We start from the raw sequence: 13,392 nt of genomic DNA on the forward strand, positions 1-13,392 counted from the left end.
AGAGTCAACAAGCAACTTGATTGGGACAAAGTCTAAGTAAGTAATCTAAGTAAGGCAGCCACACCCTTAATCCCAGCACTCAGGAGGCAGAGGCAAGAGGGTCTCTGTGAGTCAGAGGTTAGCCTGGTCTACATAGTGAGTCCCAGTATAGCCAGTGCTCAGTAGAGACCCTGTCACCAAAGGGAGGGAGGGAGGGAAGGAGGGAGGGAGGAGAGAGACAGAGAGGGAAGAGAGACAGAGAGAGAAGAGAGAGAAAGACAGTGAGAGAGGTAAAGTAGTGTTTCATTAGGGCATGGGGCTCTTTCTTTCTTTCTTTCTTTCTTTCTTCCTTTCTTTCTTTCTTCCTTTCTTTTTCTTTTTTCCTTACTTTCTTTTTTCCTTACTTTCTTGTTCTTTCTTTCTTCCTTTCTTTCTCCCTCCCTCCCTCCCTTTTCTTAGAAGTGGTCTTATATAGCCCAGGCTGCCCTCAAACTCATTATGTAGATGAGGATGACCTTAAACTTCCTCTGATCTTCCTCCAACTCCTGAGTGCTGGTATTACAGGTGTGTGCCACCATGCCTGATATACAGAGCCTAGAACCCAGGGCCTTATGTATGCCAGGTAAGCATTCAACTGAGCTACATCCTAGCCAAGGACATAGGATTCCTTCCTCTTTGGTTTATTTATTTATGTATGCAGTGTTCTGTCTGCAAGAATGCCTGCACGCCAGAAGAGGGCACCAGATCTCATTACAGATGGTTGGGAGCCACCATGTGGTTGCTGGGAATTGAACTCAGGACCTCTGGAAGAACAGCCAGTGCTCTTAACTTCGAACTAACCATCTCTCCGGCCCAAGGATTCTTTTTTTTTTTTTAAATCTCTTTTCTTTTATAAAACCAACATGTACAAGCCCCTGACAAGAATACTAATATTGCAAGAGTCTATGTGGCCTTAAGAATGATGTTTTACTGAGTATGGTGCACGTGCCAAGGATTCTTTCTTGAGGTGATAAAAATGTTCTAAAATTTGTGGCAGTTAAATTGCTAAAAATATATGCATATACTAAAAACCATAGAATCCTGCTTTTGGCATGTTTTGTATGGAAGTATGAATTCTGTTTCAATGTGGCTGGTTTTAAAATTTGAATATTTGGGCTGGTGAGGTGACTCGGCAGGTAAGAAACCCACATGATGGAAGGAGAGAACTGAGTCCCACACCTTGTTCTCTGACCTCCACACGTGCACCATGGCATATACCCCCTCCCAAATAAATAAATAAATAAATAAATGTGATTTTGTAAAGTTATATATAATCACTATCAAATATAATGACAAGTAATCATTTGTTGGCGGGTGGTAGCTCTTCTGGCCCCTGTTCTGCACTTCCCTTTGCTTCCCAAATATGAGGTTAGGAATTCTTTTGTTTTAAGACAGTGTCTCACTTTGCAGCCCTTACTTGCCTGGAACTCCTGACATGACCCAGCTGATCTCAAACTCACAGACATAAGCCTGCCTTTGCCTCCTAAGCTGTGGGATTGATGGAGTACAACCACTCCCAGCCTCCAGCCTCTTTTCTTTAATAGAATGTTTTTGTTCTTTGAGAATTTCATGTGTGCATACCATGTATTTTGATCATATTCACCCCCCTGCCTTCCCTCAACTCCTCCGGGATCCACCCCCACCCTATTTCCCGAGCTTCCCCTGTGCTTGAGAGTAAGTGCCACCTCTGGCTCCTTAGTGTCTTCTGAAAAGAGATGAAGTGGAGGTAGGATGCAGTGAGAAATAATTTTGGTAATCCCTGCTTCAGTGCCAAGATACAATTTACAATAAGCTTGAGGTGAAACACCCAGAAAGCAACTACTCATCCTTCTTTCTATAATGCACAGTCTCCAAGAAGAGCGGAGAAGCTTCCCCATGACACTCAACACTGTACTGGCATTCTGATATTAGATTGCTCAAACTTTAGGCTTGGGATGATCTTGCCTAGCATATGCGAGGCCCTGGATTGAATCCCTGGGTTGAATGCCACAAAGAAGAAAAAAAGCTCAGCCATCTGCATTTCTGAAACACGGATATTGGTTTCTGCAGGAGGCAGATAAGACTTGTATGGTGATCTGTACCCATCTGTGTACAGCCTTATCCCATGAAATTTCAGATAGTGTGCTTGAGTCCATTTTAATTCAGACAGTTCATTCTTTTTTTTTTATAAAGAAATTATTTTATACAGTGGTGGTAAATTCATGTCAAAATTAAGTAAAGCAAAATGATTTAAAATAATGGGACTTAAACCAAGGTAGTACTATTTATAGCCATCAGTAATGTAGGATATTAGTGTTTGTGTTGCATTCTACGTGAAGATTATTTTGTTCATAATATTTGCACTTTTTTTAAAATATATAGGTTGATTTAATCCAGTTGCCACCATAATTCAATGTGTCTCAGTAGCTATCAGTCATTCATCAGGAATCAAACGATTTAAAGTCAACACAACACTATATAGGATCCAGAGTCCTGTGTATTTTCCATTTGTTTTTCCAGATAGAGTTTATTTGAGTAGGTTTGCACCTTTCCTGGAACTCACTCTGTAGTGCAACCCGGCCTCAAACTCACAGAGATCTGCCTGCCCCTGCTATATAGCCTCCCTGGTTCTGTGGGTTGCAGTCTGATTGTTCTTTACTTTATATCTAGGATCCACTTATGAGTGAGTACAGACATTTCATTCTAAAAACAAAATTAAAGAGCTCTTCCAACATCATCTTTCTGTGTGGGCAGTTTGGAGTCTTAGGTTTCTTTTGTTAATGATGTAGTCAAAGCATACCTAGTATGGTGAATGGAAAAATAGGTGACAGAGTTAGGTATTGGCAAGCATTTTCCCCAGTGTTTTGTTCTGTTTTTTTCAAGACAGGGTTTCTCTGTGTAGCCCTAGCTATCCTGGAACTTGCTTTGTAGACCAGGCTGGCCTGGAACTCACAAAGACCTACCTGCCTCTGCCTCCCTTAAAGGCATGTGCCACCACTGCCCAGCATTTCCCCAGTTTAATATGTACACAAATCTTCAAGTATGAGTATATAAACATTAAAGGAAGCATAATATTTCAGTGGCATGAAAATATATCAGGCTGGGTAGTAGCTCATTTGGTAGAATGCCTGCCTAGTATATATTCATAGTGATCCCCCTGCCTTAGGCTCTTGAGTCCTAGAATTACAATTGTGAGTCAACATTCACTACTTAGATTAGCTCTTTTTTTAAAGATTTATTTTTAAAGTGTGTGTGTGTGTGTGTGTGTGAGAGAGAGAGAGAGAGAGAGAGAGAGAGAGAGGAGGGAGCCACCCTCGGAGACCATCAATCCCTTGAAGCTTGAGTTACAAGTTTGAGCCACCTGATGTGAGTGCTGGAGCCCGAACTTGGGTCCACGGCAGGAGCAGTGTGCCATCTTAACCGTGGAACCATCTCTTCAGCCCCTTAGGCCAGCTTTTTGAAGCCGGTTTTCATGTGGAAATAACAGACAGCGCCGTTGCTCCCTATTATTACAAGGAGGGCCAGACTGCGTACGTGGATGTCCTCCTGCCGCGCTCAGCTTTGCTGTCTGTCTTTTCATCCTACCAGGTACTTTGGTAAAAGGCGTCAGTGGGACTGCCGAGGAGCATCAAACCTTGGTGAACTCCACCAGCTGCTCAGTGACATGATGATCAGAAGGTTAAAGAGTGAAGTTTTGAGCCAGCTGCCCCCTAAAGTCAGACAGCGCATTCCCTTTGACCTGCCGCCAGCAGCAGTCAAGGTGAGGGCCTGGGTTTACCTGAAAGTCTTCCTTTAAGCATTATGAATTATCCTGTTAAAGACTGTATATCACGCTTCACAGAAAAGCATGCTTTCTTGAAACAGGTTTGATTAGTAGGACGTCTGTTGGTTTTGTACATTTCAGGAAAAACACAAGATTTTAATTATCAAATATGTGAACAGATATAGCTCCTAGTGATTAAAAATTTTTCTATTGAAAATAGGAAAAAGTGCAGTGATGAAACTATTTAGTATTAAGGATTCAGGTTATCTACGACGTAAGTCCCAGTAGTTAGTGAGGAATACTGTGTTTCATGTTCTCTGGATACACACACACACACACACACACACACACCCCTAAAGATGCGGCCGAGGCAATGGCTCCATGTGTGAAATGCTTGCCATGCAAGTGTGAGGACTTGACTTGGGTATCTCAGAACCCAGGTAAAACTGGTACCGTGATGGGTGCCTCTGTAATTCCAGTGCTGCTGAAATGAGATGGGAGCAGAGACATGAGAGTCTCCAGAAGCTGTCAGGCCATAGATCTCAAACAAGGGAGGAGGTGAGACCCACACACTAGCTGTCCCTGACCCCCAACACACAAACATATGCCATAGAGTACATGAATGCATGCATGCATGCACACACACAGAGACACATACATCACACATGAAGATTTCTTTTTGTAAGTATAAATAGCTATATTGCAGAATAACTTGTAGCTCTGTTCTTGAAATCTGAAACCCTGTGGTAACATTGCAGGATGTAATATTTAACATATCTGAAAGCCAAATGTTTATTTTCCCTGATCGTCATCTAGATTTACTTTTGGGGAGCACATTATCTGTACAGTCTCTGGATGTGACTGAGTGAACAAGGAATTTTTCACTGTTAAATCTTGAGTGTCCTGTAAACATTGGATACTATGGTATTTCTTACCAAACCAAACTAGTAGGCACTCAGGAACTTTAGACCAGTGTCTGTGGAGCCTCCACGGGACTGGACTGGGCCCTCTGCATAAGGGAGACAGTTGTGTAGCTTGATCTGCTCAAGGCGCCCCCTGCAATAGGATCAGGATCCATCCCTGGTGCATGAGCTGGCTTTTTGAGGCCCAGTGCCTATGATGGGACACCTTGCACAGCTTTGGTGCAGGGAGAGGGGCTTGGACCTACCTAAACTGAATGTACCAGGCTCTGCTGACTCCCCATGAGAGGCCTTATGTTCTTATAAGTGGGAATGGGGGATAAGTTGGAGGCGAGAGGCTGGAGGGGCAGGAGGAGGGAAGAGGGGGATCTGTGATTGATATGTAAAATGAATAAAAAAATTTTTTTGGTTTTTCGAGACAGGGTTTCTCTGTAGCTTTGGAGCCTGTCCTGGACTGGCTCTGTAGATCAGGCTGGCCTCGAACTCACAGAGATTCCTCCACCTGCTTCTGCCTCCTGAGTGCTGGGATTACAGGCGTGCGCCACCACTGCCCGGAGAAAAATTTCTTAATAATAAAAAAGAATGTTCTTATTTTCTTTATCTGCTATTTTAGCATTAAAGAGAAAAATGAAATGAAGAATCAATTTATGATCATATTATATTTTATGTAACTAATATTTCTTTCATCCTTATATTTGTTTTTGGTTTTTTCAAGACAGGGTTTTTCTGTGTGGTTTTGGTGCCTGTCCTGGATCTCTCTCTGTAGACCAGGCTGGCCTCGAACTCACAGAGATCCGCCTGGCTCTGCCTCCTGAGTGCTGGGATTAAAGTTGTGTGCCACACTGCCTGGCATCCTTATACTTGTTTAAATAGTACATCTTACTACAAAAATAAATTTCACCACCCTGTTTCCTACATGTTTGGTTATTTTTCACTTCATACACTGTTTTTCAAGAGGAAGTCATAATTCAGTTGTTTGAATTATGATGTGACATAACTTGTCGCTAGCTTCTCTCATTAGCATAGACATGTGACCTGTCTCTGCACTGTGGTTTTAAATGAACACATTCATATCTATGGGAATTATATAAAAATTCTTTTTATAACTCTCTATACAGAGAAGGAGAAAATAGGACTGATGCATGATTGAATTAATTGTTCTATTCTTGATCCTGTATTCATGAACAATGTTATTCCTCTCCACATAGGAACTGAATGCCAGCTTTGAAGAATGGCAAAAATTAATGAGAGATCCAAACTCAGGTGCCACAGAGACAGTTATGGGGTTGATAACACGCATGTTTAAACAGACTGCAATTGCCAAGGTACTCCTTCTTGGGCCACTATGTATTTGTCTTCATAAAAGGTTTTCAATGTGTTTTAATTAACCCAATAGGTTACTTATATACTACAACATGACTCTGCCATTTTTGAATTATGACTGAAAACCCAAATGCATTGAAAACAGACAGCAGTGTGAAAAACGCTCCTTAATGTAGTTTCCCCGTATACACCTTACTTAAGGGATGTACAGATGGTCCTCTTTATTAGCTTTTGGCTTGGTTTCTCTACATGATTCCTGCAAATAATCTTTTAAAAAGTTGAGCCAATCATCTTCTTTTTTTTTTTTTTTTTTTTTTTTTTTTTTTCGAGACAGGGTTTCTCTGTGTAGCTTTGCGCCTTTTCCTGGAACTCACTTGGTAGCCCAGGCTGGCCTCGAACTCACAGAGATCCGCCTGGCTCTGCCTCCCGAGTGCTGGGATTAAAGGCGTGCGCCACCACCGCCCGGCTGAGCCAATCATCTTCTATTTGTGTTCTGGAGTTTAAAGAGTTAGATACACTCACATTTACATAAAATTTAAATGCTATTGGGAGTTCTTGAATCCATGTGACTATCGGATAAACTTATTGTATGTTACTGTTTTGACAAATATAGTATTTGTAAATATTATGATTCCTCTTTTAGCTTTTTTTGTTTTTGTTTTTGTTTTGTTTGTTTGTTTTGATTTTGTTTTTGCTTTTGTTTTTTTGTTTTGTTTGTTTGTTTTGGTTTTTTTTTCTTTTGTTTTTTTTGTTTTGTTTGTTTGTTTGTTTTTTGGTTTTGGTTTTGTTTGTTTGTTGCTTTTTTGTTTTGTTTTGAGGCAGAGTCTCACTATGTAGTGCTGCCTGGCCTGGACCACACACTCTGTAGACCAGACTGGTGTTGAACTCACAGAGACCTACCTCCTTCTGCCTCTGGAGTGCTGGGGTCAAAGGTGGACAACACTACACATGGCTGGTGTGGGGAGCACACGTTGAAGATTTTTTTTAATGTCCATGTATGTGTGCCTGCATGAGTTCATATGCAGCATGCAAATGCCCCCAGAGCCCATATGACATGAGGTGCACTGGAATAGAGTTCCAGATGGTTGTGAGCTGCCCACCATGGGTTCTGGGAACCAAATCTGTGTCCTCTGCAAGAGTAGTAAGTGGTCTCAACCCCTGAGTCATCTCTCTAGCCCACAGTTCTGAGAAATTTATATATATATATAAAATTATTTTTAAGTGTAGATTGTTAATTTATAACTAACATAACTTGAAATGTATGCTTTTAAAATGTATAGATAGGAAGCCAGCCCATACATAGTGTTGCAAGCCTTTAATCCCAGCACTTGAGAGGCAGAGGCAGGTGGATCTCTGTGAGTTCAAGGCCAGCCTGGTCTACAGAGCGAGTTCCAGGACAGCCAGGACTGTTACACAGTGAAACCCTGTCTCGGGAAACAAATGTATAGATAGGGACCAGAAAGATGACTCAGTGGCTAAGAGGACTGGCTGCTTGGCGATCCAGAGGATTTGTTTGGGTTCAAGTCCCAGCACCAGCACTGTGGCTCCAGTTCCAGTCCCAATTCCAGGGAACCCTACTCCCTCTTCTGGCCTCTGTGAGCACAGTGCTCCATTGTTTTATCACAGTGCTCCATTGTGATATCATAGTGCTCCATTGTTCCATCACAGTGCTCCATTGTTCCATCACAGTGCTCCATTGTTCCATCACAGTGCTCTGTTGTTCTGTCACAGTGCTCCATTGTTGTATCACAGTGCTCCATTGTTCTATCACAGTGCTCCATTGTTCCATCACAGTGCTCCATTGTTGTATCACAGTGCTCCATTGTTCCATCACAGTGCTCCATTGTTCTATCACAGTGCTCCATTGTGACATCACAGTGCTCCATTGTTCCATCACAGTGCTCCATTGTTCCATCACAGTGCTCCATTGTTCCATCACAGTGCTCCATTGTGACATCACAGTGCTCCATTGTTCCATCACAGTGCTCCATTGTGACATCACAGTGCTCCATTGTTCTATCACAGTGCTCCATTGTGACATCACAGTGCTCCATTGTTCCATCACAGTGCTCCATTGTTCCATCACAGTGCTCCATTGTTCCCATCACAGTGCTCCATTGTTCCATCACAGTGCTCCATTGTTCCATCACAGTGCTCCATTGTTCCATCACAGTGCTCCATTGTTCCATCACAGTGCTCCATTGTTCCATCACAGTGCTCCATTGTTCCATCACAGTGCTCCATTGTTCTATCACAGTGCTCCATTGTTCCATCACAGTGCTCCATTGTTCCATCACAGTGCTCCATTGTTCATCACAGTGCTCTGTTGTTCTGTCACAGTGCTCCATTTGTTGTATCACAGTGCTCCATTGTTCTATCACAGTGCTCCATTGTTCCATCACAGTGCTCCATTGTTGTATCACAGTGCTCCATTGTTCCATCACAGTGCTCCATTGTTCTATCACAGTGCTCCATTGTGACATCACAGTGCTCCATTGTTCCATCACAGTGCTCCATTGTTCCATCACAGTGCTCCATTGTTCCATCACAGTGCTCCATTGTTCCATCACAGTGCTCCATTGTGACATCACAGTGCTCCATTGTTCCATCACAGTGCTCCATTGTGACATCACAGTGCTCCATTGTTCTATCACAGTGCTCCATTGTGACATCACAGTGCTCCATTGTTCCATCACAGTGCTCCATTGTTCCATCACAGTGCTCCATTGTCCATCACAGTGCTCCATTGTTCCATCACAGTGCTCCATTGTTCCATCACAGTGCTCCATTGTTCCATCACAGTGCTCCATTGTTCCATCACAGTGCTCCATTGTTCCATCACAGTGCTCCATTGTTCCATCACAGTGCTCCATTGTTCCATCACAGTGCTCCATTGTTCTATCACAGTGCTCCATTGTTCCATCACAGTGCTCCATTGTTCCATCACAGTGCTCCATTGTTCCATCACAGTGCTCCGTTGTTCTGTCACAGTGCTCCATTGTTCCGTCACAGTGCTCCATTGTTGTATCACAGTGCTCCATTGTTCTATCACAGTGCTCCATTGTTCCATCACAGTGCTCCATTGTTCTATCACAGTGCTCCATTGTTCCATCACAGTGCTCCATTGTTCCATCACAGTGCTCCATTGTTCTATCACAGTGCTCCATTGTTCCATCACAGTGCTCCATTGTTCCATCACAGTTCTCCATTGTTCTATCACAGTGCTCCATTGTTCTATCACAGTGGTCTATTGTGACATCACAGTGCTCCATTGTTCTATCACAGTGCTCCATTGTTCTATCACAGTGCTCCATTGTTCTATCACAGTGCTCCATTGTTCTATCACAGTGCTCTCTTGTTCCATCACAGTGCTCCATTGTTCCATCACAGTGCTCCATTGTTCCATCACAGTGCTCCATTGTTCCATCACAGTGCTCCATTGTTCCATCACAGTGCTCCATTGTTCCATCACAGTGCTCCATTGTGACATCACAGTGCTCCATTGTTCCATCACAGTGCTCCATTGTGACATCACAGTGCTCCATTGTTCTATCACAGTGCTCCATTGTTCCATCACAGTGCTCCATTGTTCTATCATAGTGCTCTATGTGACATCACAGTGCTCCATTGTTCCATCACAGTGCTCCATTGTTCCATCACAATGCTCCATTCTTCTATACCAGTGCTCTATTGTGACATAATAGTGCTCCCTTGATCTATCACAGTGCTCTATTGTTTAATCGTAATTTGTACCCATTGTGTGTGTGCAGAACACTATTTTCTCACTGAATTTCTCTGACTGTTGTCCTTGTTTGTTTGTGCATACACGCCTGCACACTCACATTAACTTGAAGTCAGTTGTAAACTTAACATGAAAACTGAATTTTACTCTTCGTAGCATAGTAAAACTACCTTCTCTGAGTTGGCAAATTTTCACATAAAATAAAGGACTCAATTTCAACGAAAAAAATTAAACTTTCATGCGTATTCTGTTAGTTTTTTGAGTAGTAAGTTCAAAAGGCGTATTCATGAGAGTGAAAATGCAGGACATCAGTTGGAAGGAAACCTCCATCTTCCTGTGTTAGTTCCGGGTTAGTCGTGAGTTAACATCTGATGGTGACCACCGTTGACAGTGTGACGACAGTCGATACATCACACTCCATCTAACTATGCTTCTCTGACAGGCGTTGTTCTAGTCCTTAATAACCATCTTGTGTTGTTTGCTTGTCTGTCCTTGTGCTGGATGCTGAATACAGACGATGTCTCTAAAGTCAGAGAAAACCCTTAGGTGACTCTTTTCTGTGTTAGGATGCTCTGGCTGTCATTAGTAGGAAGTTGACATCTAACTCTGAAACCCTTAGGAAAAAGGAGATTAAAATCAGCTGTCTGGAAATTGAGTCACATTCTTAAAAATAAAGTGAAGCGAATACCCATCCCTGGCACTCAGCTTGTGGAAATTTTATTCATCTTTCCTTCTCTCACATTGGCTCTGTTCTCAGCCATCCATGTATTTTGGACATTTTTCTATTCCTGGATACAGCCAGAAACCATTAATTCCTGCTGTTACAAAATGGGGACACTCACTACATTTCCCCCCATGTTATTGAAATCCAACAGAGTCTATAACTCTGAATAATACCGTTTATCTGCTGTGTGGGTTACGTGGGCTGATTATGAGGTAACTAGTTATAGGCTACTTTTGTTTCTGTGACAAAATGTGTTGCTGAGTTCTCCCATACCAGCTTGAAAATTAAATTGAAGTTGTACAGGTTGTAGATTGGTTATTACAGTGTGTGCGTTAGTGTTGAAGTTTCCTTTTAAAAACAAAACCTTTAAAAAAAGTGGTTTTCCTGATGGATAACATCGAGTCCCTGTTATGAAGTGGGCCGCTGGAGGGCATGGTGAAAATGACCGTGTCTACTTCTCAGAGAATCCGAAGCCTTTTGGAGAGACCAGTGAAATAAATATTCACCTGCCAAAGGCTTTGCTTACCTTTGGTTTCAATCCCAGATTCGAGGGGAGCACCAGGAGAAGGCTACTGAAAGCTGTCTTGGGAACGTGTAAGTAGATGCAGCCAGTCGGAAGGAGAAGGTGATGGGGCTGCACAGTTCGAGCAGATGACAGTGTAACCTCACAGGGATACTGAGAACTGGTGGAACCAAGCACCCCAATCTAGGCAAGCGCCCTTACACTGAGCCTTCGATCCCTAACAAGAAAGACCGCTTTTTCCTGTGTCTATTGTATCTTACTGTATAATACTTAGGGTGGACACAGTTGATGAAAAGGCAGGACTGGAGAAATGACTCAGAGGTTGAGCAAACACACTGTTCTTGCCAAGGACCAGAGTTCGGGATGAAGCATCCTTATCGCTTGGCTCACAGCTACCTGTAATTTCAGCCCCAGAGGATCCAACACCTTCTTGGGGGCCTCTGCTCTAGTAAGGTCACAGAAGGAAACAAAATGCAGATCAATTCATTCACTCAGTACACTGTTGGGGACATTGGCTGGGCAGCTCACAGCCACGTGGGAGACATTACTATAGGTTCCAGAGGCTGTCTGGTGACATTCTTAGCTTTGGCCTGGCAGAGTCCAGTAACTGCTAGGAATGCATTCCAAAAATGTCACTGGAATGTCAAAGGAAAAAACAAATCCTTTTAAAGATCTGTTTCTTCTGTGTGTGGGTGTTTTCTCTGCATGTATGTATGTGCACCATGTGCATGCAGTACCTATGGAGGACAGAAGAGGGCGTCAGATCCCCTGTGACTGGAGTCACAGATGGCTGTAAGCCACCATGTAGGTGCTGGGATCCAAAGCTGAGTCCTCTACAAGAGCATCAAGTGCTCTTAATCCACTGAATCATCTCGCCAGCCCTCAAATAAACCTTTTTAAAAACAAAATATCACTTCTTTGGGGGCACATTACAACGTTATGTCATTTTTAGAGAAAGCCATTTCAAGAGAAATGCCAGTTTTTTAATGAAAATTACTAAAACCAAGTGTAACTTAAAATTTCCTGTCACTTTGGGAATAGTAGCATTCTTCATTGCCTTATGTGCTGAAGGGAAATTTCTTTAAGCATGCTCCCTTAAGGTACAAAGTATGTTTCCTATTTAATTGCTTTATTAGCTTAACGTGAGTAGAATCCCACTTCAAAATGCAGTGAGGAATAATAAGGTCACTACATTCCCTGGAGACAGGGTCTCTTGCTGAACTGGAAGCTCCCCAATTTAGCTAAGCTAATGCTGTCAGGATCCTGCTCGTCTTTGTTCCCCAAGAATGGAGTTACAGGCATGTGCAGCCTTGCCCAGCTTTGAGATGCCCGTGTGGCAAGAGCCCGTGAGCCATCTCCCCAGCCTCGGCCCTCGGCCCGCACCACAAGCCTTCTAAAGCAGGGGTTGGGAGGAATGGTGCAGAGAGCTTGAGCCTTCTTCTCTCCGCAGCTGTGGTCCTGGTGAGGGGCGCTGATGACAGGAGGGGGGAACAGCTCCCTCGGGAAGAGCACGTGAGACCAGGTTACAGCAGGTGTTCCGTCTGTCAGTCTCGTTTGGAGTGTAATGGATGTACCCTTTACACATTCCAACTTGACATGTACTTACCAAAAGGCCCGTCCCGGGAAATAGAGCTCTTGAGGCAAACATGCACTTTATGAAAGTGCTTCGGTTGCCCTGACGACATGGCTGGAATTGATAGCTGCTTGTTCTGAGAGAACTGCATTTGCACTTCCTGAGGCACCGACATCCAAAGCTCTTGCCAGCCTCCAGGCTCACCGTATGATCAATTTCATTGTTCAGAAAACTTAGACCTGCAAAATACAGCTTGCAGAATAAACCTTGAGGCTTTGCGGTTAAAACATATGAATTTTAGGTAGGTATTTTTTAATTTTTAATTTAAAGATTACTAAAGCTATGTTAACAACAGAAAACAGTCACTCCAGAAAAGAAGTCTATCTTTATTCCCCATTGGCCGCCTCTCTTGGCTCTTGTAAAAGTCGAGTGCTGTTCTTTGTTCTGCTGATTCACTCAGATCTCCACACTGCTTCTGTAGCATCTCAGTTTACATTACTGTTTCCATTGTAGTTTGCAGCTACATCGATTGATTCGTCAATAGCCAGGATAAAATGTTTCTTCTTTATGTCTCTGTCCCCTCCCCAGATACATACCTGTCTCTTACTCCCATCCTTCCATCCAAGAGTACAATTTTGCTGATTTTTGCCTGACCAGTATTCACTATATATGTTATTAGACTCTTTCTCTCTTCTTCCTTTTCCCCCTTTTCTTCCTCTTCCTCTTCTTCCCCGCCTATCCACCCACTCTTCCTCCTCCCTCTCCTCCCTCCCTCCCTTCCTTCATAACTTCTAGATATCAAACCTAGAAATTTGTATGCACTAGGC

At 43.0% G+C, this 13,392-nt stretch overlaps 1 protein-coding gene across 3 annotated transcripts in view; it reads left to right on the forward strand.

The window, feature by feature from the left end:
- The window catches only part of Zranb3 (zinc finger RANBP2-type containing 3), a 154,641-nt gene that overhangs the window by 97,142 nt on the left and 44,107 nt on the right, over positions 1-13,392 (forward strand). For all 3 annotated transcript variants that reach the window (XM_028874939.2, XM_028874940.2, XM_028874941.2), the window contains 2 exons: positions 3,586-3,757; positions 5,889-6,005. In XM_028874939.2, coding sequence (XP_028730772.1) covers positions 3,586-3,757; positions 5,889-6,005 — 289 coding nt within the window. The remainder of the gene's footprint in view (positions 1-3,585; positions 3,758-5,888; positions 6,006-13,392) is intronic.

This window comes from Peromyscus leucopus, chromosome 15, assembly GCF_004664715.2.
Source record: "Peromyscus leucopus breed LL Stock chromosome 15, UCI_PerLeu_2.1, whole genome shotgun sequence".
NCBI classification, from domain to species: domain Eukaryota; kingdom Metazoa; phylum Chordata; class Mammalia; order Rodentia; family Cricetidae; genus Peromyscus; species Peromyscus leucopus.